This window comes from Coloeus monedula, assembly GCF_965178545.1.
Source record: "Coloeus monedula genome assembly, chromosome: 18".
In the NCBI taxonomy this organism is placed as follows: domain Eukaryota; kingdom Metazoa; phylum Chordata; class Aves; order Passeriformes; family Corvidae; genus Coloeus; species Coloeus monedula.
Genome location: NC_138798.1, coordinates 3759575 through 3786339, shown reverse-complemented (window position 1 = coordinate 3786339; position 26765 = coordinate 3759575). Strand labels below are relative to the sequence as shown.

General features: G+C 41.1%; 1 protein-coding gene across 6 annotated transcripts in view; it reads left to right on the top strand.

Annotated features, from left to right (window-relative positions):
• The first annotated feature begins 4739 nt into the window (after positions 1-4739).
• The window catches only part of CLIP1 (CAP-Gly domain containing linker protein 1), a 61718-nt gene continuing 39692 nt past the window's right edge, over positions 4740-26765 (top strand). For 3 of the 6 annotated variants that reach the window (XM_082293239.1, XM_082293237.1, XM_082293238.1), the window contains exons 1-3: positions 4740-4837; positions 16073-16268; positions 16753-17321. In XM_082293239.1, the coding sequence (XP_082149365.1) occupies positions 16175-16268; positions 16753-17321 (663 nt within the window). In that variant the 5' untranslated portion in view covers positions 4740-4837; positions 16073-16174. Of the gene's footprint in view, positions 4838-5021; positions 5351-10238; positions 10490-15220; positions 15349-16072; positions 16269-16752; positions 17322-26765 lie in introns of those variants that run through there. The other 3 variants (XM_082293234.1, XM_082293235.1, XM_082293236.1) reach the window with 3 other exon arrangements.

Here is a 26765-nt window from a genome sequence, read left to right as displayed (position 1 = left end):
TATGGAGGTCTGGTACTTCTTCCTCTTCCTCCTTCCATGGAATTAAAAGCCAGTAATGACAGTTTACAGGAGCCTTGGTGTACTGCGTCATTCCCATGTGGATGATCAGGGCAGGAGGTGATGATTCCCGGTGCACACCTTTGGGGTGTGTTGGGCTGCTCATATTGGAAACACGCAGTTCTCTCACCACGCCTTAAAGATCTGCTTTTTAATGGCTCTTAGGAAATGCTACTGCTTGAGTAGGACATGCAGCCAAAACTAAAGGAGTGCTTGTGGTTTCTTGGAGCAAGGCAGAAGAGTACACAAGATGAAAATCACCTTTATGTGCTTAGAACCTTTTACTGCTCTGTATGGTCCATCCTCGATCTCCCTTCCACTTAATTAATTGGTCACAACAGATAAGCAAAACAGTTGTGACTAAAATACTTTCATTTGTTATTCTTTTGCCTTTCAAATTGCAAAGGAAACTTTTATGAATGTTCCTGTAATGCTTTTTTTTTTCCTTGAAATAATACTTTTCTGTTATGTTTTGATCTCAGAAAAACAGGCAGGGGCTGTTTAATTTCTGGGTTTAATTTTAGTAATTTAGTTTCAAGTAAGGATAACCATACAAAATTCTGGCACTCAGAGGTATCTTTTAAATCTTCTCTTGGAGGTGGCAGTCATCATGGATAGTGCTCTGAGAAAACAACCAGTAAGTAAAACTCCTCCTGTATTTACCTCTGCTGTAAGGCACACAGTTAATTAGGGATGGGGAGTTATCCCTGCTGCTTCTCTCATGATGAGGAATTCATTCATCTGCATCTCTTAGCCATTTATCTATAATTCACTGCTCTATCAAGTGCTACATACTGTTGCACTGAAGATGCTTGTAATTAGTGAGGTTTTTAATCTGTCAGCTGTAACCACTCAAATGGGTTTTGTATATTGAAACTGCAATCAGATCACACTCTTAGGTCCTGAGGAAAAGCTGAATAGCAAAGTATTTTGGGTCCTTTTAAGTCCCATTCCCTTGGTGATGGGTGTGGCATAATAACCTAGATTAGATTTTACTAAAATGAATGAGTAATAAAATCTGTAATGAGGTGGGTATAGCATGAGCAGGCATCACTCAAATTTTCCCACAGATTCCTGTGGCATAGTCGTGTTTATTTACAGCACTTGGAACACCAAAAATATTTTAAAATGCTCATGCATGTCTAAAAAATCAAATCTCTGCAAAATATTCTGGGTGTCAGTCAGGTGGGAAGTTGTGTCTTAAAAAGATCTGAATTTCTGACTCTTAAAATTTTATAACCCAATTCACAGCACTCAAAATGTCAATAAAAGAGAAATAGCCGAGATTCTAGAAGAGATCTGAAAGACGTGGTAGCTGCTAAAAATAATTATTTTACTGCAAGCTCTGTAAGGCAGCATAGCTGGGGAAAAAAAAAAAAAGGAAAAACGAAGAGGAGGAAAAAGCTCCAATATAATTACAGTGTTTCAAATGCCTTGGTAGTTGCCATGGAACCCCGTAGCACCTTCATTCTGTGCCATGGCTGTGCTGCCCCTGGGAAGTGAATGCCACTGAAGATTGATGCCGTTCCTAAGAATACAGTGCAGAGTCATTGCTACATTTTGGGGGGTGGGAGGGGATGAGTCAGAGGGAGGAATTGGTCGTGATTCCTGGAGTAGCTTGAAAACAGGATGGATTTAATAACGTGGTAATTACTGCATGGCAATTGGACACTTCCTAGACTTCAGTTAAGTACAGCAGCAGAGATGTTACATAAGGTTTTTTACAACGTGTGTTTAGTTGTCACCCATGACTGAATAAACATTTATTTACCCTTTCTTTAGAATTCATCACTCAGTAGGAACAAAATCCTTCTGCTTTGCTTCGCTGTAGGTGAGAATTCAGCTTTTATTGGTATTTACATAAGTGCTGGAATGATTTGCATCTTTATTAATAGACTGGTTTCTCAGTTATCAGGGAAATGAAGCACTCGTCAAGATGAACATCACTGTTAATTTAAGCATCTTGTTAAAACCAGAATGCAGAAAGGATTCTTTTTAAATTTATTTAAATACAGTTCTCTGTTGTTTTACCCATGTTGAGTAGAACAAATAATGTAAAATTGGATGAAAGCTTGTCTTGTGTAGCTCACCAAATAACATGGGTTTGGAGAGCTTTTTCTTTTATTGCTGCTGGGTAGTCTGGCTGACCTGGGGAAGGGAACCAGTAAGTACATTAGCAGTGAAAAGACTTCTTGCAGCCTTTACAGAAAAGAAACTACAGAAAACAGTAGTGCAAGTGCTGGGATTTTTGAAGCAGCACTTCTGAGATTAAATAAAAAAGCAATTAGCTGCCTTTTCTGTAGCAGATGTGACCATCAGTTCTATATAGGAATTGCCAGATGTGCATATTGAAGAGATCATTCAGATGGAAAAAAAATTTGTACTCAAAATCTTCATACTTGGGTGAATACATCCCATTGAATAGAAAAATGGATCTCTTCAGTCAGGAGATCCTTACATTCAGTTCTTAAAGGACAACATTTTGGCTCTTTAGAAAGCTTCAACAACCTTGGACCCTTCACAAATTTGAAAAGGGGGAGAAACAACTGCAACTGGTGTTCCCACGTTATTGAGAACAATTTTAATTCTAAAGCGAGCCTTATACTTGTGGCCAGGATGCCAGTAGTTATGTCAGCATCCTGAATTTCCCTGGAGCATCCAGCAATTCCTGTTTTCGTGGAGTTATGAAAATGCCTATATATTATTTGTTGACTGATCTGATCATGCTGATCAGAAAATAGAGCCACCAGGACTGGAATCAAAGATACTCTGGCTTTCAATCATATCTAATCCTTTATAGGAGTGTGGTTTATAGTACCAGGATCTTTTATTACAATGATTCCTGCAAATTGGCTGTGCCCTACTGGTGCAGACTGGTTCACAGGGGCTGTCAACCATTTCCAGCTGGGATGAACTGAAGTTACAGTTGCTCCAAGGCTACTTTTTCATGGTATGAAGTCAATTCTGGTCAAAGGATGGATAACAAACTCTCTTTTTTCCTACAGGACTATAGGATCTTGAAACTGAATCTGTTCAGTAGGAAGTTACTGGAAAAAACAGTGGCACATTCCCTTGATCTTTGTGACATTCTCAGTTCTTGCCTTAGTACAGGACATTTTTACTGTAGCTTTGCAAGGTAGTGAAGCAAAACTACTTACACCTTTAAACCATGTTTTATCCATTATTTCCCCACTGTTACTGACTGCTTCCACATTATGACAAGTTCTAAAATAACAGCAGAAAGTTGCAACTTCTAGTTTCCATCTTTAAGCTGACTTGTAGTTGCTGTACTCTGTCCTAGACGCATCAGTCTGGTATTGCTTATACAATTATAGTGCTGTGCACTGAACTGCAAGCATTTGAGATGAACTTATGTGGTGGCAAATTAACTGAGAGACAAAACATCAAATTAATGATGGAGAATGATAGATACACTTAGAGAAAAACCCATTCGACATTAGCATGAGATCAATACAGAAAGCTCACATCTGCACCTCCACAAAGAAACACAAAGGTTCACCATGGTACTCTTAAGCCAGCAGACATTTTGGGCAAGTATTCTGTAAAGTTAGTACAACTCTCCAGTTTCTACTCTAATTTTTGTGTTAGGGATTATTTCCACAGCTAGGGGCTGCAGGGTAATTTTTTAAAAAAGCAATCCTTTGCCAGTTCTGCACTTCTAAATACAACCCAATGTTTAAATCCTGAAGTCCTTATTCAGCAAAACTTTTATCAAATTTTGCAGGGAGAAAGAGGGGTGGCTGTTCGTGGGTTCGAGTATCTGTTTCACCATCTAATGGCCGTGGCAAGAGATTGTGTTTAACGTTTAGGAAGTGAAATTCAAACAAACATTGCTAAATGCTGATGTAGTTGAAACCTATTATTTGGGGGAGTGCATCACACCATTTTGTGCTTTACCGTGCTGGATTAATGCCAAAGAACGAAGCCAAAATGAAACACAAATTGCAATCAGTCCCCAGCAATGGAACTGCTTTCTCATCACCCTTTTGTTCGAATGGCATCATGCAGAAACCAAACAAGCTATGAGACTGCAAACTGAGGTTTGCTTTGTGAGGAATTCAGCAGTGATGGGCCAGCTCTGGCTGGGCTCTCCTGCCTGTTTATAAGAGGGGAAGAAGTGAAGCAGAGCTGTTTGATTTAGTCTTGAAAATCGGTATTAAATTGATGATGATGGCGTTGGAGCTGCTGCTCCAGCTGTTTAAACTTTAGCAGTGGGATAACGCGGGCTTCCAATGTGTTGCTTCACAAACACAATAAAAATAAAAATATTCAGTACTTTGGGATGATAAATTTCTGCATGAGAAATTTCTGGGCACCAGGACAAAAGGAAAATGGAGCGAAGCAGCAGACAGTGAAGTTATTCACCCACTACAGCGATGTGCTTCACACCTCCCCGTCTGTGCCCACCCTCTCCCCCTCCCACCCAGCCGGGCTCTGCCGCAGCGACGGCTCCGGGACCACCGGGCGCGGCGGGGTCACCCCGAGCCGGGGCAGAGCCGCTCCCTCCCGCGAGCTGCGGCTGCCGCGGGGCGAACAAAGCGGGGGGCGGACAAAGGGAGAGGAGGGGGCGCGCGGAGCTCGGGGGCACCGCCGGTGCCGCTGGTGCAGTCCCCGCCCCGGCGGGCGCAGACGTTGTGCCCGCCCCACTCCGCCTCCTGCGAGCCGGGGCGGCGCCGCTGCAGAGGGGGAGCGGGAGCAGGAACAGGAGCGGGAGCAGCAGCCGGGGAAGGCGGCGGGAGCTGCGCTGGCGGCGGGGCCGGTGAGGCGGCGGATCCGGGGGGGGGGGTCCGCCCTGAGGAGCGCGCGGGGCGGCGGCGGCGCCTGAGGGCGGGGGGAGCCGCGGCCGCCACCTCCCGCCTCGGGGCCTCCGCGCTTCCCGTCCGGGCGCCGCGCTGGGCGGGTCTGAGGGCGCGGGGGTCGGCGCCGAGGGGCCGTCAGGGGCAGCGGTGGGGCCGTCAGGGGCAGCGACGCCGGCGGGCCGGGCCCCGGCGCTGAGGGCTGTTAGCGGCCGCCACACGTGCTGCCTGCGCCGCTCCGCAGCGGCTGCTCCGGCGGCGGCCCGGCCGAGCCCCGGCGGGACGGGGCGCTGCGGACGCGGGGCGGCCTCGTCTCCCTCAGCCCGCGGGGTGGTTGTCCAGAGCGGGGGCACGAGGGGTGGATCGCTGCCTCAGATCGAGTCTCGCCCTGGGAAGCTGCGGTGCTGTGCTGGGTCACCGGTGGCTTGAGCGAGTGATTCTGAGGGAAGAGATCTGCATATTCCTTATATTCCTTGGTAAGTGCTGACCTGCAATTGCCAGCATCCTGCACTTACATACGGATATTTTACTAATAATCTACCTTGGCATTTTTGCTTGTTTTTTTTTTTTTTTTATGGCCGCTCCCCATCCTCGCGTTGTTATAAAAGCTGCTGGTTTCCAGGTGAGCTGCTCTTGCATCCCCTCAGGTGGCTCAGGAGAGTTTGCTGCCATGTTCTAGCCAGTGTCAGAGCTGCGGGATTCCCTGGCACAGGCGCTGCTCCAGGCCCCTCCTGTTCCCGCTATAGTGCTGTACCTCAGGCGATGCAGTGCTCCCTTTTCTATGCCATAGCTGTCATGGGGCACAAGGTAATTGGTGCTGTTGCTCACAGGGTAATGTGGCTCCTGCTGCATAAAAAAACAGGAGTTACTTTTCCCTTTCATCTTTGTTCTGATTCCGTGCTTTAAGTAATTTTTGAAAATATAAACAAAAGCCGACACCAAAGAAATCTTCCAGAACAGAGCATGGGGAGGAAAACTTACTCTGTGATTGCATGTGCTGATAATTAAAAATATGACTCTGAAATGAAGACTTGTTTCTCCCCACCCCTTCACTTACCCACTGTGCTGAATGGGCAGGGTTTTATAGAAGTTCACAGGTTGCTTTGAGATCTTTGAGCAGAAGGATTTTAAAACATGTGATACTTGTGTTGACACGTAGGAAGAAGCAAGAAAAAGAGGTATGAAAGAGGAAATGCCTTGATGCTGGCTGCTTTGCAAAGTATTTTACTGAAAGAACAGAAATATGCATTCTGAATGCAATGTAATTCTGAAACTAGCAGCGGCAGAGAGCCGTTTTCCTGAAGTGTGTGTCCGTGTGCACCTGCTGCAAGAGTAGGAAGATTGCAAAGTAGATACTGTGGAGGAAAAGTAAACACCTCCCCTCCACCCACAGCAGCATTTCTTATTCTAAGGAAAGTTTAACTGTTCAGGTACAAAACTTCTTCATTTACATGCTGGGGATTATTAGTTCTTGGTGTAAAATGACAAGATTTCAGGATTCTCTTCCTGCCCAGTCCTTCTACACATGCTGGGAGATTTTCTCTCAGTGCTAGAGTGCACTACAGCTTTGTGTGTATTGAAGGGAGAGGGATGAGTTGGCTGAAGCAGAAAAGCTTGGAAATGTGACCTCAAATGTCCATATCTTTAGGGATCAAGAGGGAGATTTTATTTGGTAAAAAAAGAGTTTTATATAATTTGTATGTTTTCCCTTAAAGAGAAGATCTCAGCTTTCTAGGGAGGGCAGAACACCAGCTGTCTTGTATGCTCCTTCCAGATGGATTCTGTAGGGAATAGCAGCCTCTTTCCTCATGTGATTACACTGTAGGAAGGAGCAGAGCTCCTCTGCTGATTGCTACGACTTCCTAGAGCTCCTGAAGATGTCCTGTCTGACTTGCAGGTTGTATCTGTTTGCTGGCTTCTGACTGTGGATATCCAAGACAGCCTTTTTTTACTCAGCTTGGGTAGATTGCATAATTCCTTTAGTGTTCCTCCCTTCATCCTTTCAGCCCTGTTAAAGTTTTTCTTGGGAGGGACTGAGAATATTTCAGAATAGGTCCTCCTTAAAAAGAAATAGAGAGCTCTGCCTTGCCAATATGATTTTTCAGAGCTGCTTTTCTTTCTCTTTCTAAAACACTCGGGTCAAATGTTAACTCTGTATGTTGAATGCAAGTTTTCTAATGTTTGAACATGACAACCATGAATGAATGCAGCTCTTGTTTAATCCTTTGGCATTCCTTAGGGACTACTGGCTCTGCTGGCACATATAAAGAGTAACTCACTGGAATCCTTATTGGAGCGGCATGTTTGGAAATGCCTCAGATGGATGGTGTTTTGTTATTTAATGAAAGGCAATTATATACTGCATTAGCTGTAAGCTCAGCTGCCCTCAGCCCCATGCTAGTTTCTGCTGGAGCAACCATTTCGTTGGTGTTGACCAGCAGAACTCCTTCAGCAGCTCCCTGATGGTTCAAACACCTCCTGCTTGTGCAGGTGTCTGTCCTCCACATCCATTTATTTTTGCAATGATGCTGCACTCTGTGACTGACCCTCAGAAAGACCCATAAGTCTTGTACTGGCTCCTGGCCGCCCAAAAGGCTGTGAAGGATTTAGAAGATGTATCTAAGGACATGCTGTACAAATTTGTGCTTTAACACCCACCTAAGTTTTTCCACTTGGAATATCTCATTAATTATTTGTACAAACTCATAAGAATAGTACCATACATTCTTTGAATTTATAAGACACATCTTCACTCTACTGTTTCTAGAAGAACCACCATTAAAAGCCATTTGTTTCCCCTGATCTTTATAATCTTACTGTCTATATTTTTAGCTTATTATGAGGGGAAATTGCAAGGCAGAGAGAGAAACTCAGTATTGTATAGAATTAGCTTATTTGACACTCTCATTCTGCTGCGCTGCTTGGCAGCAGCATCCACTCAATCACAGCAATATTTATCTGAGTTCTGAATTTGTACTTGTCCTGAGCTCTCTGCCAGCCATGCAGCAGTCATGGTGCTAATTTCAAAGGCTAAGAACATGGAGAGCTAAAAAGAGACAGCTGACTTGATGTTTTCACCCAATGTGAAACAGTTACAGTTTCACCCAAGTCTATCAAAATTAAATGCTTACTATAAAAAGCAGCATCTTTGTTTCAGCTGCTTCAGTTGTAATTGTATTAGGGAGAAGCTTTGTGCCTTTAAATGCTTTGGGGTTTGAGGCTGATGGGAGATGATATTTTCTTTCTCATAATTTAAATTGTAGTTCCTAAAAAACTTGATGCTCTACAATTCCAAAATCATCATTTTATTGTGACTGATTGCACTTACTGGCATGGTTGAAGTGCATTATCATCAACAGAAGTCAGTGTGGACAGTCAAACAAATTTTTCTTTATCTTATTGAAATGGAGGTCTCTGGGGAAAGACAAGAATTTATTGGGAAAAACATAGGAAAACTAGTAAGTGATGATAATGGGCTTAGCAGAAGAGGTGGCAATTAATTTACTTAGATGGAAACTTTCTCTACTCCTCAATCCTTGACTCCTTCTGTAGGGAATGATGTGCTGAGGAGGGAGGATCATGTGCTTTCTGATCTTTTAATAGACCAGAGCAGCAGTGTTTTTATAATCTGTGTTCAACTTGAAGTGTTAGAGTTTGCATCATATTAACAATTATCAGCTCTTCCTGATTAATTAAAGATAGGCAGAATCTTTTTTAAAAGACTGAACAGGCTGTGTTTGAAATAGCAATAGATTGAGAAAAAATTAGTCACAAATTGCTGGCTTGAAATAGTTTTTTAGTGCTACAGACATCCTCTCTCATTTGTACTTTATAAGAATATATTCATATTCAGCATGTTCAACAGTCTGTGTTTCAGTGTTTCCTTACTGAAGATCCTGAGGCATTTAGGAATCTGAATGAGCATAGCAAGTTCTAGAATGATCGAATGGGGGGACTTAAAATGTCCTTGATGCAGAATTAAAATCCATAAGCAGAGTTGAAGCTTTGATGAATTGCCTTCCTCATAGCAGTGCTGTAATATCTGACTGATGGTTTCAGGTCCTAAGCCTCTTACTATCTTTGATCTGATTCATCTTCTTCTTAGTACACTTTCTGAGTTATAGGAATTTACCCTGCCTCTTCCCTTTCCTTGGCATGTGCTGGGAGAATCCTGTTTATACAATTTGCAGCGAATATCCTGTGCTTCCCAAGGTAGAAAAACAGCCTTGTATCTTATTTAGCAACTTAGCAATTCCCTAAAACCAATTTTCAGTGGATTTGGGTCTCATCATGGTTGCCTTCCTAACTAAATTAAGTTCAAGTTTTAGATTATCTCCAAACAAACTGGTAACCTGCTGCTGTCAAATGTATTGATGGCAAATTCTTTGCTTCAGAAATCAGTTGTTCTAAAGGTACTGGGAGAAACTCAAGACTCTTTAAACACAAGTCTCTCTCCTCCTGGTTCACCTGCTTCTGTGAATCTTGTAGGAATATAATTTATTTTGATTAGAGATCTCCTGCCTTTTGTTTTATTTAGTTGAAATTACTCAGCAGGTTGAAAAATCCAAGGAGAAATACAGATTTATGTGCAGGCCTGGCTGATGTTGAAAGATGATTTAAAAGTCTTTGGTTCTGAATACCCTAGGATCTGTGAACTCATGTAGAGAACTGTTCCAGTCATCTCTGTGATACAGAAATACAGCTTCTGTTATTGATTTCAGTTAAGAAATAAATCTGAAGTTGCTGGTTGAGCTGTAGGTTCCCATGTCCATAACAAGGGACAGCGTTGTGGGGCTTTGGGATTGATTCCCAAACATTCTTCCCCAGTCCCTCTCAGTGTACAAGACAGAGGGAGCATCTTTGAGATCTTAAGGAAACAGGGATTTTCTCTTGGGAGTGAAAAACCCAGGAGCTATTTCTGGGGATGTCCTTAGCCCGGGGTGCGATGGTTTGATGGTGGGATGAGTGATGACAAGGCAGAGTGTTTGTGTTACAGCCCTGGCTGGGTCTGCTCCGGAGATCTCTGTGTGGTTCTGTCTCACTGAGCACACACTGGTTGCCTCAGATTAAGGAATATTTACCTAAACCAGTGCCCTGGAAAACAGCTGAAAGGTTTTTCAGGCCCTCTGCCACTGATAGTGTAGCTCTCTTTCAGTTTCTGTTGGGTTTTGCCACTCTTCGTTTCAGGTTGAGTTCATCACATCAGTGCCACTGTCAGAGGAGCTGTGTCATCCCAGTGGGCAAACTTCCCAAATTCCTGCAGGCTTTGGGCTCGTGTTATTATGGCAGCAAAAGCAAACCGTGTTTGGGTTAGACTAAAGCCCTACTAAAACTTGCATGCGGCTGTAATTTCCTGGAGTTATCCTGGTAGCAACTGTGAAGGCACTTCAGAAAAGCAAGAATTGCTTTTGTTCTGTTGATTTAATAGTTATGCCAGGTTAAATTAAGTAGAGATGCACTTCTTCCAGAGCCTGTCGCTAGTAAAATTCATATTTATGTTAAAAACACAATATAAGAAACTGCGGCTTTGAGGTTCCTGTACCTCTGGAATTCTTACAATGGTTATGTTGGATTGGGCTGGAATGAGCTGAAGTGGAATGTCATAAGGATCCTGTGTAAGTTACGAGACCTTGTTTATTTTCTTACTAAATTTTTATTCCCTGTACCAGTACCTGCAAACAACAGATTTGAAAGGTCTGGATTTCTTTCATTATTTTCTACCTGATCAGATGAGTTTTAAGTGAAATTTTTTTTCTGCCTTTAAAGGTGATGTACAAAACACTGGTTTGATAGGCACCTGCTAGCTCTCATGTTTTGATCTTGGCACTAAGCAGAGCATAGTAACCCAAATAAATATGTTTTCATGGCACTTGGCATAACAAATACTGAATTAAATAATGTCTTTTCTTCTAGTAGTGATGTATCTGAATGCTGTATTCAGATCATCGCATTACTTGATTAATTGACATGAAAATCAGTGGTTTCTGGAAGACAAAATGAAACTGAAGTCGTGTTTTTAAATGCTCCCTTTCTCTAATTGCTGTGTGTTGAATGAGTAATCAAATATTGACTTCCAAATGCCAACTCTTATTCTATTGAAATCTTAAATTCTTAATTCAGTTTGTTTTCTGTTTTATATATAAATTCTTTCTTAAATTTTATTAGTTTCAATGTGACCAATACCCGAGGATGCCTCTAATTCCACAGTCTAATCACTGACCAGTGCAGTTAAATTCTTGAGCAATGTTCAGATGCTCGGTTTGGTTTAACAGTGGCCTCTGCAGAGTTACATCAGGACCACCATAATTTGCTGTTTGTGCCTTGCTTTGTTAACAAATGCCTACGGTGCTTTCTGGTGTTTCAGTCTGAACTTGCTGCCCATTCAATAAATGCATCAGAGCTGACAAAACACATGAAATTTGCAGTAAAGTCAGGAGCATGAGGGTCAGAGAGAAGTTCATTTGCCTTTTCACTGTCTGGCTTCAGTGGATCAATGCACAGCGACCTGGATGTGAGTTCATTGCTCTAGAATAGTTGTATTTAAGTAGTGAGTGGCCAGGAACACCAAGTGTGCTGTATCACTCCAGAGAAGCTCTGTAAAGTGAATGCATGAGGGCTTCCAAATCCATCCTTCTGGTTTAGCAACTTGTAGTTGTACAGGACTGGCTGTGAGTGAGACATTAACAATGGATATTGTGTGCTCTGGAATATTTCATTGTAAACGTAATGCATCACTTGCCAAGTGGTGATTCAGACTTTTTGGGTGCCCAGTAAGAAATATCTCCAGTAGACCCAGATTGCAGCAGAGGAAGGAGTCAGGATTAGGAAGATTTTTTTCCCAGGATTCAGCTTCTCTTGTGCCCCCTCATCCAGAATTGTTCCTGTAAGGATGCTGGTGGGCATGTTCCAGTCTGGTCAGTTTGTGCACCTGCTGTGCATGAATTACTCCCCTCAGAATCTTCCAGAATTTGACTCTGATCTGGCTCATTCTTGCACACAGAGAAATATTCTCCAAGAGGTAGCAAGCAGCAAAGAGCAGTGCAAGGAGAAGGCACTGATTTTCTTCAAAGCCAAAATGTGGTTGTATTTTTAAATCAGGTATGAGTTTCAAAAGCTTATAAATTTAACTAAAAGCATTAAGTACTTTTGTAAGTATATATACACTCATTTTTTACAGGAGTGTAATAACAGGAGACTGCAAATACAACTTTTGGAGCTGCAGGAATTAGATCTGAATCATACAGAACGTTTATGTGCTTCAGTTTTAAGACTGCAGTAATTTTAGGAGTTGTGTTCGTAAGTGTGTAGGGTCAGAGCTCTTGGAATAACTCATGGACTTGGAGGGGAAATCTTTCCAGGTTCAAAACTCCAAGTTACTTTCTCTAAACTCCAGATATTTGAGGAATGATTCATGAGCTCCTTCAAGCTTGGCAGCAGCAGCTGAACAACGAGTATGAAACAGGTATTTAAGAAATGCTGTTCAGGCAGAGATTTCAAACAGCACTTCTTGTGCTGAGTTTGTTTTTCTCTCAGGAAGGCGAAGTTACTGCATCATGGTGGTCTTTGGAATATGTTTTCCATTTGGCTTTTCTGCAGAAGGATTTTCTGCTTTATTTTGGTCATGTTACCTTTTCCTTGTGGTATGGGAATTTGTTTTCTAGGTGCTTATTGCTGACTGCCACAGGGGTTGCATGTGAGGGTCACTGCTTATAGGCCCTGTGAGATTTTTCAGCAGTTACCTGTTCTACAACCTCCTTTTAGAATATTTACTCTTTATCTTTTAGTGTGACTGTTTATATGTGTTTTGCAAAGCACCTCTATGCTCAGCACAATTAACAAATCCAGTGGTCTCTTTTTGATCTTAGAAATGCATTGGCATTACAAGGCATTTTCCTACAATATTTAGTCTGTTAATGGTGTTAACTAAGTTAAATATTAACCTTTTTAATTGGAAATGTTTTGAAGAACTAGGAAAAGCTGGACTTAATTATCTTAGAGGTCTTTTCCAACCTAAACTATTCTGTGGTTCCACTGGTATTCCTAAATTCTTGTTGTGATTACAGGGTTAAGTAGAGTGAGCTGACTTTTCTCCCTATGTTCTTATTTAATTTAGTTCTTTTTGGAGTACTATTTGTTGAAAATAGTCTTGAAAGGAACATTGGACAGCTGCTTTCTTTTTATTACAGGAATTCCTTTTTTGACAGTTGGAAAATATTCTGCTTTTAAATTCAGGGTTATGTGGCTACATTTTATTTATTTATTTTTAATACCAGCTTGCCAACAGAATTCATATCTATTATCACATTAGTAGGATTTATTTACTTAAACTAGTGGTTTCCAACTTGCTGCTTGATCCATGCAATACTCAGAGGTCTGTAGAAGGTAAATAAGAATAAGGATATCATTAATCAGTTAAAATTCATATTGTGTGTAGTCATACATTTCCAATAATGGCACAAGTGTAGAGCCTGTGCTTAAAATCTCTTTTTATGCTCAGTTTTGTTCCTGGTAGAACCTGCAGTAGAACACTTCTGTGGAATATATTATCACTGGCTTTCCAGACCTTTCCTTAGGTTCCTGATAGTATATTTTGGGACACAGTAATATTTTTGCCTATTGGTTATAAGGATCCTTTTTCAGAAGAGCTGAGACAGGTTCAAGGGAAGAAAGAACAAATTGAGACAAGCAGTGAGCTGCTGTCTTTTATGAGAACTGAAATGAGATCATTGACATCTGGAGCCTGTTAGGATATGTTGGAGTGTGTCATGCTTAAAATCACTTGATGCAAATTTATGTGTTTTATGAGCTCCATTAGGCAATGCTACTACAAAGGCCCTGTCCCTAAGACCAAAAGTTGTGTTTTAACTATTGCAGTAAGGCAGTCATTTATCAAAAAGTGTTGCCCATAATTTTAGCTTTTATTTTGTCTGAATTAAGCTACAATTTCAGTAACTCTGAAACCAGGACATGAGGGATTGTGTTACTTCTGGCCTAATTGAAGGCCTGTGCATTGAGAAAAGCAAATGACACAGCAAATATATAACCCATGACTGTGGAGAGCAAGATTAAACTATGAATGAGTACCCTGAGCCAAGAAATGCAGTGGTGGAACATTCTAACTTTCTGTTGAGCAGAGGTTTCTTAACCATCTATTAATAAATAATTAACTGAAACTGGCAAAGTCTAATTGTGTGGTAGTATAGTGTGTGCTTTCTCTTGATACACCTGTCCTTGCACAATGTAGTTGCAGTGGTGCTGGAGTGGTCTTTGGGGGCAAAAAAAGTGGTAATGTATGGAAAAGAATGGCAGAGTGCTGGGGAACAGTTCCAGGTTCCAGGCTTTAGGAAAAATCTTCCTTAAGGAGGACTCCCCTTGGCCCAAATTTCCATCAGTTTGGTCTTTGGGACTGACTGTGAACTAAAAAGGACTGAGCATGATGCTTCTCCTGTTGCTGTATTTGTACCAAATCCTCCTTTATCGTGTATAGTTTTTCCTGTTTCGTGGATTTTGATGGGTTGAGAAAAGTAAGGGAGGCGAGCATGGAAATTCTGGAATCGGAGAGGAGGGAATAGGGCCTGTAGCCTGAGGAAGGGAGCACATGTGTAAGAGACAAAAGAAGGCTTTTCAGGTCCTTGGTGTGTAAGATCAAAGTGCAGTTTTAGAAGATTTCTAAAATGAAAGATAAGGAAATATGATGCAGACTCATAACTCTGCAGGCAGGTGGGTGACAAACCTCTGGCAACACTAGGAGAAAAAGGTTGAGAAGTCTTCACGGCACTTCATCATTTTCATGGAGCAGAACTTAAATTGTTGGCAAACACAATTACATCCAAGATGGTAATTCATGCTCGTTAAAATATAACATTATTGCAGACTTAGAAAATGCCTTGAATTTGGCATGGCAGGTCTTGAAATAGCATGAGGAATGTTTCACTTTGGTGTTTAGGTTCACAAAGCAGTGAATTGATTTCTAGGAACACTGATTAATAATTCATAATACAGGAGGGATAAATCTTAGACTGGTAGATAAAGACAGGGTTGGTTTATTCTCCTTAGTTTTCCTTGCTGCAGCAGAGTTCTCTCCTTCTGCCAGGTTTGTTTTACCTTTAACTGGGTGCTGAGCTCCCAGTTTGCACCCCTGGGTACTGGTTTGGGGAGGCTGCAGCTGCCCAACTTTCTGTCCTGACAGGTGCCAGAATGCTGAGTAAAGGGCAGGACTGAGACCTGCTTTGTAGTTCTTGTTTGACGTGTTCTGAGCAAACAGTTGAGCAAACTCGCTGCGTGCCCATTTCCTTTTCCCCTTCAGGTTTTTGTTTAGGTGTGTGCTGCTCCTGTTCAAGTGGCGTAGCTGTTCTGGCAGTGCCTCATATAAAAGTCAGCACAAAGCCAAGCTGTGTTCACACAGAGTAGTTTGTCCCTTTGAAGATGGGGGAGAGCAGTCGCCTTGAAGTTCGGCTTTGAATTCATATTCGAGGTAAAAAAATACAGATTTTTCATTAGAGATGAAAAAGCCTTTCTGGAGCTTTTGTCATCAGAAAGAAGATGCCTCCTGTGGCAAAACACTGTTCCCTGAAAAGCTTCTAGCTGTCTTCCAAGTTCTATCCTAGCAACGTTGGGAAGAGTCCCTCCTCTTAGCTGGGGCACTGGTGGGGACTGCGAGCCAGCATATCTTGTGATCTGAGGTCACAGAAAGCTGAGGTGGCTCTTTGCTTTTCAGTTGTCATCATGTAATTCTTAAACAATTTAAGCTTTTCAGTTCCAATCTCTTAGAAACCTTACTCCTTTTATCCTGAAATTCCTGGCTGTCTTATTTTCTCTTGCTGTTATTGCTCTAGTCCAAAGTTGTTTTTGCTGGGATATTGCAACACTGGAAAAATGTGACTGAAAAGAGTTGTGTGTGTGTAGCAGTTAAATCTATGTGTAATGTTAGCTATGCTGTTAAGGGCTTTGTTTCTTAAAATAGCCTTTTAGTTTAAATCTCAAGACAAATACAGCAGCATTCAGCAAAGTGAGTTATTTTGATGATTTAGGTTTTAATAGGAAATGGCTTTCAGAAGATGGGGAATTGGAAATGCTGCTGGTTGCTACTGTAAAGCAGCTTTTATAATGCATTTTATACACAGATTGTGTATATATAGAAATCCCTTCTGTAGGAGTTAACACTGATCTTTGTTCATGTCTGATCTTTTCATATATAGGTTTATTCCAGAGCTGAAAAAGCTTGAACAATATATTTTATCCATGTTTGGAAAAAGATAGTTGCTACAGACGAGGAGGTTAACCACTGGTATTGCAAAAAGATGAGTATGTTAAAACCAAGTGGACTTAAGGCTCCTTCAAAGACCATCAAGCACGGGGGTACATTGCTGAAAACACCTACACCCGTTGCTGCTGGTAAGGAATAGTTAAATATCTTAATTGTTCCCTTATTCATCTTCTGACAAAAAGTACTTTGAATGCTGTAGTATACGCTATTTTTACTCTTTACACCAATGTATTTTTGCTTGTATTTCTGATTTTAAAAAATCAGATGTGCTACTTACAAAAAATCTAAAGGTTACTAATTGGAGATCAAGCAATTTTCTTCAAAGAAACCTTGTCGTGATAAAAATGCTTTGGTAGTTTTTGAAGTCAGACCTGTGATTTTTACAAGGTTTTTACCAAAACCTTCATTAAATGCATTCAGTGTCTCTGTCCTTAGATTTTGAATTATTTTTTCCCAGAGATGACAGTGTTTGCACAGGAAAATTAGGAGTTGTGATCTTCCTTTTAGAAATGATGCTTTTCCAGATGTTTGTTACACTGAAACTAAGTAATGATGCTCTTTGGAATATTAATGTATTTGATTCCCATTGTTTCTCATTGTGCTTTGATTCAGCTCCAGCAGAGAAAGCAGCTCCCAGTGAGAAGACCTCAAGCACAGCCCCTGCAGATACACACGAGGAGTTTGTGGATGATTTCAGAGTTGGGGAGCGTGTTTGGGTCAATGGAAACAAACCTGGCTTCATCCAGTTCCTGGGAGAAACACAGTTTGCTCCGGGGCAGTGGGCAGGGATTGTCCTGGATGAACCCATTGGGAAGAACGATGGCTCAGTGGCTGGAGTTCGCTATTTCCAGTGTGAACCCCTGAGGGGAATATTCACAAGGCCATCCAAACTGACCAGGAAAGTGGTGACAGAGGACGAAGCCAACGGTACCCAGACAGCTCACGCTTCGAGAGCCACATCACCAACATCCACGTCAGCTGCTAGTGCAGTGTCCTCATCTGCTGCTGCACTTCCCCCTTCAGGAATTCCACAGAAAACTCCTCTTGCTGCTAAGGAACATGCAACTCCTTCTCAGATTAGCAATCTTTCCAAAACTGCCAGTGAATCTATATCAAATCTCTCAGAAGCTGGATCACTAAAGAAAGGAGAAAGGGAGCTCAAAATCGGAGATCGTGTTCTGGTAAGATTTCCCTGTCTTGCTTTTGATTGATTAATTGAAACTTCTGCTAATATTCAAAACTTTTCTGCTGTTTCCTTGGTCAAGATAATGTAAATTTATGCTCTAGCTTTCTTTGTCTGGTTCTTCTGTAAACAAGCTCTTTGCATGCTGTGGGAATATCTTGGCAGTACCAAGATAAAATGGTTATTTTGGCAGGTTTTAATCTATTATGTTTTTCCACTGTTTAAAACACAGCATTGTGTTTAACAACATATTTGTAGCTTATCTCTCTGTGTCTTCAAGAGCTCCAGTCATGCTAAATAAAAACCAAGAGTGTAAGATTTCCATGCAGGTCTTCTGTCCTGTCCAGGGCCATGTCTTTAGAAAGCAAACAGTTCAATAATTGATTGTTCCTGAGTGGTGATAGGCAGGAACAGAAGCAGTCACATAATGCCACTGATCAGCCAGGAATTACATGTGCTCTTGGGGATGTGCCACATTACTTGGCTGCCCTTCCTAAATCCAGACCCCTAAATGCTTCTGCCAGTGTATCATCTCACCTTTTTAAAAGGGAGTTGATTTGTTAGTTTTAATATTTTTTAAAAATAATTATCAGAAAACTGGTGGTATGTTGTGTGTTATATTCTAAATTTAAAGACTGTTTATGTAGCCTTCAAATATAGCTGGAATGATCCTTTTATGCCCACCAGATCTATGATCACTGTAGCAGAGACCTGATTTTAGGTTTGATTTACTCGAGTGCATCATTAAGCTGAAGATTTGTCTCACTCTTGCTTTGATACAATCTCTTCTTATTTACAATATAATTTTAGAATTTCCATTGGGCAGGTGTCCTGGCATAGAAATATTTCTGGGGTTAGTGTAAGGACATTGTATAGAAAAAAATCCCCCAGATTTTATTGTTTGTCCTGCATTGCCCCACCAGATAATAATTCTGCAGTGAATTAAACTGATATTTTAATTTAGTTCTTTGTATTTTTAAAGGAAGAATTTGCCTCGTCTTTCTGTTTAAGGAGAGCTTAAAACACAGGGCCATGTTGAAGAAGGAGACAAAGGTGAAGTGAGGGCAGGGGTTGGCTGACAGCTGGATTTGGGCTGAGATGTGTTTTCTTGGAGTGCCAATGGAAACAAAGATTTGTGGTTTATCCCTGGCTATTTCTGTCAGAGACTAGAGCCCTGTTGTCCTCCAGACAACATCAGGGCTTTAACCACTTGTGTGCCTTTTCCTCAAGGACCTTTGTGAACCCTCCTGGGATGTCCTCTTTGGGTGGGAGAATTCTCTGGTGCCTGTGAAGGCATCACTCTGCCTTCCCTGTATCTAATTCCTGCAGATTGCAGAAGCAGCATATCCGAAGTGCCACAGTTTGATAATAATAAGGTCTCAAATTCTGTTTGTTAAGTAGGACAAGTTAAACTTAGTATTTCATCCTCTCTACTACCTCTGTTTGCCTTAAATCTTCCTCTTGAGTCATCAAATTGTAGTTTGAGGTTTTGGGGTAATTCCTAGCACAGTGTGTTGGTGATGCATGACTATAATTTATATAGCAGTATAAGACACTCAGGAATGTGAATGTTAAAAGGACAGGATCCTTGTTTAGTGGTTTTTAATCCTTTGGGATCCCATGCTAATTGTTTGTATTAGATCTCAGACTCTGCTGTCTTGTCTAATAATAATTCAGATGTAAGTGTCTTAAGTGGCCAGGTTAGTTCAAATAATCCTAAGTTTGGCTGAATAATTGATTCATCTGTTAATATTTTTTGCCTGACACTGAACTCCTGTCCAGCACTGTGGACTGTAGAGTTGAGATGTCACTGAGTAATTCTGGGAACTGTCCTCAAAGCCTACAACCAGCACCAGCTGTTGGGAAAGACCTGCCTGTCACTTGTGTCGCTTGCTCAGCCATTCCTGCTCCATCAGAGGGACAAATGCACCTGGCCTGCTCCATGTCTTTTGGGTTTTATTTATGCTCACAGCAGCCCCTTTTCAGTAATATGTTACACAAGAGGATGAAAGGCTGGGTGGAAGTTGTCAGTCCCACCTCAGCACAGAATTTCTCCTCTAAGTGACAACGTGGCGTCACAGCCCCGTGACGTGTTCCAGTCTGAGCACACCATTGCAGGGCTGGAGAGGCTCAGTGCTGCAACATCCATCAGTTTTTGCAGCTTGGACCAACTGCTGTGGGAGTATTTTGTAAAGGTTTTTTGATGATTATGGACACGTGGGGAAAACAACTGCTGAGAATTACAGTGTGAGAACAGGGAGCCTCCAGCAGTGTAAAACTGAAGTTCAGAACAATGAATTCATGATAAACAAAAGCTCATTTGGGAGTCCTATTAAAGCAGCTAATTGGAAAATGATGTCCTAAAGGGCAGATTCATAGATGGGTAAGGCACAGCTCATCAGCCAAGATTACATTCCAGAATGGACATCAGATGGCCTCAACTTTATTGATCTTAGTGTGTGATCTCAGGGTGTTACACTGAAGTATTTCAATCTGTTAAATTTTTTTTTCCTCTACCTTGGATTCTAAAATGTTCTTAATGGGAGTTACCTTGAGTGGATCAGTTAAATTACTTTAAGTTTCTTTTTATTGTTGGTAACTTGCTGGTTTTGGATGACTTCAGCAAAAAAAGGCAAAATCTTGCAGCTCTTTTTGTCTGCCCAGTCTGGATTAGCAAGGAACAAGAGGCCATTCCAACAGTGTTTACTAATTCACATCTCAACTTTTTGTGTTACACAGATGTAAATTGGGCACAAGTTTGAACCTGAAATGTTGGGTTCAATTTCAGGCTTTCCCAGCAGCTCAGCTTTGTTGGAATATTTTCCTGTTCCTACAGAGATATTCTGCATTGTCCCAGCAAACTGCTGCCTCAGTTGTGCTGAACCAGTGGTGCTGGGATGAGGTGGTTTGGTTAAAGGCTGTTATGAGCAAAGAAGTCTTGAGGATTTCATTAAAGCTCCAGTGCATGGCCTGTATTGTTTTGTGTGGAGAGAAAAGATGCCTTAGGCTTATTTTCTTATTCCTTTGATCCCTAGTTGTTTCACCAGTCTTTTGTACGCTTAAAGTTAGAATTACCAAATACTACATGGTCTCGTATTAGAGTCCTCCCAAACTTCTACAGAAGAACTGATATCTTCAAAATATAAAGAGTTAGTAATAAAGGAAGCTTCCAGTGAATGTATCCCTGATTTATTTGATTATGAAGACACATACTATGTAATCTTTCCTTAATTCAGATAACATTAAGAAGAATAGTGGTTACATACAGATTTGGGACACTTATTCAGAGTGAAAGAAAAGAAATTTCAGAGAAGTAAAAGAAAGAAAATTTCGGGGGGGGGGCAGGGGGGGGAACGAGAAAAGAAATGCCACAGAAAATAAATTCCACTGCAAAAACCAAGTAGAGCTGTGAGGTGATCACCTGTGTATTCTCAAAACCAGGCTTGCTCAGAGTATCTCATGTGAGGTTGTGCTGAACAATGCTACAGATACAGAGACAAAAAGAGGCAAAACAAGCAGCCTTGCTTTTTCAGGGGGCAGAAAACCTCTTTTCCCAAAAGAGCTTGTATATTAAAAAGATGTTGACATCAAAACAGAGAGTGCTTCAAGGTATTGGATATGTCAGCTGTGGGTGCCTGCAGAAAAATACTTAGAACAATCAGCTACAACCTTTCCTGTTTTTTCCCCTCAATTTGAAGAAGACATTTCCAGGCCATTAAATTGAGTTGTAAACATCAGAAAAATAACTCATGGTAGACATCAATGCCCATAAGGGAAATATAATAATCATGGAGAAATTCCCATTGTCCTGTTGTCTTAGAAGTTCTCTTTCTTGAGATTCCAGAGGAGTCAAAGCAAATCAAAAGCAAATCAAACTGAGTGAATACGCAAGTATTCACTGAAGTATTATAGCCCTAAATGGATGTTCTAGTGGAAAAGGACCTTTAGATTTCTGTCATTTACTCCTCAAAGATGATTAATTGAAACAGCACCCTGTGCTCTGTTATCTTGGGAATCTCTGATGATAAATGTCTCCCTCAAATCTCAGTGTATCTGAGCCATATTCAGCAAGCTTATGCTTAATTTTCCTTTCGCTAACAAGAAATCAACGCTACCTCATGATAGTACGTGGAAATGTTGAAAATATAGGTAGAGAAGTTAGATATTTCAAAGAATTGTGGTTCATTATGTGTAATTTACTATTCAGCTTTTCATTTGGTGCATTGATGTATCTCTTACTGGATAAAAATAGGGCTGAACCAAAGAAGAGTTATTAATGCAAAGAGTCATTCAAACAGCTCTGTATTAGGCATAATTTCCATTCTTAACATATGATGTATGTTCTGGAATGTGGATGTGATTTAGCAGTTAGAGAGAGAAGATTAACTCTGGACAGCCTGATCTTGTATTTGGGGATTCTGTAACACAGGAAAATTGATGTGGAAATCTGCACTTCCTTCACTGCCCTTGTCCAGCCTTTCTGGGCTTAAAGACACAGTGCCAGAACTGCAGTTGATTTTCCTGCTGAAAATCAGGCTCCAGCTTCAGCATTTGAACCTGCTATGAATAAGAATTCCTGTGCAAGAAGTGCCAGTGGAAGTGCTGTGCTTGGTGCTAAACCAGATGGGGAAAGAACAACAGAAAACCAATTCAGAAAACAAATTACTTGCAGGCTCAGCCAGTTTGGGTTTCCTGTTTGAGTTGTGGCCAGAGAACCTGTTTGCCCTGGTGTTGCACACTTAGGATTTCTTAAGAGCCCAATGCAAAGTTGATTTTAAAAACAAACAAACAAAACCCCCTGAATTACCCAACCAAAACAAAGCCAACCTGTTAATAAAAGAGAGGAATCTGCTTTATGTGACAACTGTTGCCCATACCAAAAGTTGAAGCAGCTTTGACAGCGTTGTCAGCTTTTCCCTGAAGGGACCAGATGCTGTATTTTAAATAAATAAATAAAAATCTTATCAACCTAAGGGGCCTTAGCCTTCTCAAGGGATTAAAGTGCTTTCATTCATTTAACCAGTTACAGCTTCATCACAGTCTGCCAAATCTGCTGCTTCTGGGGCTGAGCTGTAAAGCTGGAACTCGGCCTCCGTCCATATGTTCACAAGAAGATGCAAACTCAATTTACGGGCGTGTGCTGATGTGGCCTTTTTGCAAAGTTCTTCTCTGTGCATGAGTGCCATCTAATTTCTCTTTATTCCCTGTTTTACAGAGCTGGCTATAAGTTACTCCTTGCTTTGTTGTTTCTTCCCAAGGTCTTTGGTGCTGGGACAGGCAGGGGTTGATAGGAGATTATTGTCAGATTTGTTTCCACCCGCGTAACCTATCTGCAAGTAAACGTGACATAGAGCTGTCAACTGATTACATTCCAGGGCTCTTAAAAGCAGCCACGGGAAAAAGAAGCTTCACATGTAGAGGGGAATGTCTCCCTTTAGCATTGCCTTTTTTCTGGATTTTACAACTTTCTGAATAGAAAATGCACTGCTGAGCTTAGTCTGTCTAAAAATCTATGATAATATTTAACTGTTATGAAAACAAGTATTCATTGGTGGTGTTACAGTTAAAACAGTGCCAAAATATCTGGCACAATGTGTGCAAAAATGGAAAAGGAAGAAAAATTTGGAAGTTGGGAACATGTGATAGTTTTGTGCTCTCCTGGGGCTCTTCTCTCAAGCCTCCTCCATCAAATGTGACAGTTTTAACTGCTCAGTCACACTTCTGCTTTATCCTTGAGCTGAGGTGACTGTGAGGTATTTTGATGGCTTTGTCATGTTAAGTCAAGGATGAAAGTAATTCCTATATTTATGTATATCTACTTAGGCAGAGTATTTTGGATACTGTAATACATGATGTAGATTAGTTTGCTAAGTGGCTGCTACAGCATGAAATACATGTATGAGAAAATATCTAAGGGATAAGGGATATCCAAAGGCTTTGCCTGCAATTCATCACCCAGGTGACTTTCCCTATGCAAACCTCTGCTTTCTTTTAATGTTACTTTTAAGCATTTTTCAGGACATGTCATTACCTACCTGCTCACATCTAAGGGGTTAAATTTATCTTAGAGCAAGGCACGATTTGGGTCTGAGTCACTCTGTTTTGGCAACTCCTTATTTAACTTCGAATTGCATGTGAGTTACTGGGATGTAATGGCAGGGACTGGTGACTTCCCCACATGCTTTGGTAGTAGTTAATTCATTTTGTGTGTGTGGATTCCCTGGCTCCCTTCCCCTCTCCCTGCCTTCCCAAGGGGGAATATCCAGGAACATGTTGTCCTCAGTCATTTCAACACAGGATGGGAGAAAGAACAGTTTATTTACTTATTTTAGTCTTTGCTTTTTTTGTGGTGGTGATGAATTCATGGGTGGCTTTTGTAGTATGGAATTGCTTGGGGGGGGGGGGGGGACGGTTTTTGTTTGTTTCCTTTGTGTTGGGTGAATCAATTGAACCTCAATAGCACTTCAGTTTTAGTTACTAAACTGTTTTCTCTGGAAGTGAAGGGTTGTGTGATAGCACAGTGTGTGAGTATCTTATTGCACGTGAGGTTTTTTGCCCACTTTGGCCTTGCTTTTGAACTTCCAAGTTGACTGCAACCAAACTAATTGAGAAATTGAGAGGTTTCAAAGCAAGTTCTTCTGAGTTCCATGGAAACAGCCCAATACAAGGTGGAGGCTCTGCCCACCAGTTCTGGAAAAGCTGCAATTTGCCTTCACAGAACTTTGCACATCAGAGAATCCACATGATCAAGGCTTGTCTGAATCCTGTTCCCATCAATGGAAACAGCAGAAATCCCTCTTGCATTTTTAGATAGTGAAGTCACTCAACCATAATATCCAATGCCACAGGAAAACTGCTGTCATTAATCCTGCTATTCACAGAATTGCTGGGTTGAAAAATGTGAATTAGGGAGGCTAGTTTAAAGTTTGGGAGATGTTTAGCACTGTTCCAATCATGCCGTGATCCAGTGTTGGATGTTACATAGATATTTCTAAAAGGAAATAAGACAGTCTGAAGCAAATATCTAATATCTGTCTAATCTCAGCAAAAAACACAGGCAAAAACTGTCAGAGAAAGTAAATGCTGACAAACTAAAACATGGCCGTTTTGTCAAACGCTTTTGTTTCCTTCTCTGAAACTATAGATTTAATGGAGAAAATGCCATTACGGAGTTACGTGGTGGGATTATTACTCTTTTAAAATTCTGGATACTATCTAACAGTCTAACTTCAAAATTAGCACTGGACATTATTGATAGATTTAAGAACTCTGAATATTTACATCCTTAGTTATTTGGAAAACCCGTTGGAATTTGGCAAGAATTCAGAATACAGCTGGAAAATCACTCAAGCAAGAGAAAGTATCTTGCACTAAAAGATTTTAAGAACTTAAGATGTTAATTTTCGAAGGGAATATTGAGGTGTCGTGCTTAAAACCTGTATGTACCTGCATGGTGGATGCTGCAGAGCTCTGTAATCTTCCAAAACAAAGCATAATGAGAGCCAGTGGCCAGAGGCCACAGTCAAATTTGGTTTATTTGCATTTTAAATATGTTTGGACAGTGGAGCGATTAAGTATGAAAAGAGCCTGTCAGTGGAAGTGTGTTTCCTGATGGATATCAGCTCTGCTCCAAAAACATCCCCACAGAAATTAGCTCAGTACAGTTACAGGGTTAATTACAGATGGAATTGGGTGAAATGGAAAGAACTGTTCCATGAGAACCAGAGGAGATGATCCCATTGTTCCCTCTGGCCTTGAAGGGGTGAACAAATCAGTTAAACACAATTTCTGTTGCCAGCTGGAAACAGTTCTGCTAAATTTGGAGAAACAAGAGGAAGATGATTCTGATTAGAACGTGATTAGTGGATCCCAGGTGTTTCAAAGGCTCTGTGTGGCTGGATGGGTTTTACTTTTCCAAATGCTGCATATTGTGGTGCTGAATTGTCCTGAAAATGCAGAAATAGCCAAGTGATGCTTTCAGGAGTCACCACAAGTTCGTGCTCGGTTAGAAGGGGAGACACAGCAGTTGTTACTCACCTTTTGCCTCCTCTGTGCAGGTTTGAATAAGTGATATTGTTACACTGACAACGTTCAGACCCTGCCCATCCTCTGTTCCACCAGCACTGCTCAAATCACACTCTCAGTTTTTAGACCATCTCTCTTTCCCCCTCCCTGGATTACACTGGTTTATTTGTTTCCTACTTCTCCTTATCTTTGGAAATGTGGCTCCACAAAGGTTCTCACAAGGTCTGATGTGTTCATCCCCCTGTCCTTTCACCAGGAGGTTTTTAACCACTTCAGGTTTCCAAACCCGTTTTGCTATTTCACTTTACCTGGCAGCAAATTAATGTCAGCTCAGGTATAATTGGATAACTGGAATTTAATCGCTTTTTGCATGTGTTTCACGTAACTCTAGCGAGTTCCAAGCAAAATTCCTCACCTCACAATGACCTGTAGTCTAACCTAGATTCTCTGGAGTATTACAGCTTTGTGTTTTACAGCTTGACTGTATTGAGTGTGGGAACTGACTGAGAAAAGGTCTGGCAGTTCTTTTCTCTATCTATTATTTAGTGACCTGCCTTAGCATGAAAGAAGGTCATGGAAAACTGTCGTCGTGGTAGCTGTGCTCCACTTTTTCATAGAACTTTTAGAAACCTTTTAATAATTTTTCTCCCTGTTTCTTTTAGAAACTGACCTTTTTTGTTTTAGTCCTTCACGCAATACGGGAGGTAGATCTGCTGGCAAATGCAACGAGTTTTGTGGTTTGGGGTTGGGTTTTTTACCTTTTTTTGCTCTAATTCTTGCAATTTTTAAAAATAATTTTTCTGTAACAGATGGTATAATCTGTAAAATTCTTTTTTCATATTTGTTGGAACAGTTGAGTTTAATCGTGTCAGGATCTTTTTTCCCATTTATGGCACTATTAAGTCTGTATATGTACAGCAAATTTCATCATGAAAATTCATTTCAGCCTTTACCATACTGTGTTGTACAGTAGCACCTCACATTGTGCTAGCAAGGGAATAAATTATTATTATTTTCTTCTCAAGGCAGGTGTTGCCACTTGCAGGTACTAATTGCAGCTGGAGATAAATACACTGTTGGGAGAAATGTCTGTGAATGATTGGAAGCCTTCAGTAGTCTCAGGCTTTATAAAGCAGAGCTGACCTGTCTTTAAAGCTGAAATTTAGAAAGTTTTTGCTTAAAACTGAGCAAAACTGCCCATACAGACCTTCACCAATTCTCTGAGCATGCCACAGGGTGCTCCGATTCCTGCTCTTGTAAGGACACACAGAATGTGCAGAAAGAGAAACGTAGTAGCTGGTTTTTCAAAGAAGCTGAACTGGGTTTGGAAAAAAGCAAAAATTCTTTGGCATTCTTCCTTGAGTCCTGTTTAAAATAACCCAGGTACCATGGTTACAAGACGAGTCACTTTGCTGCT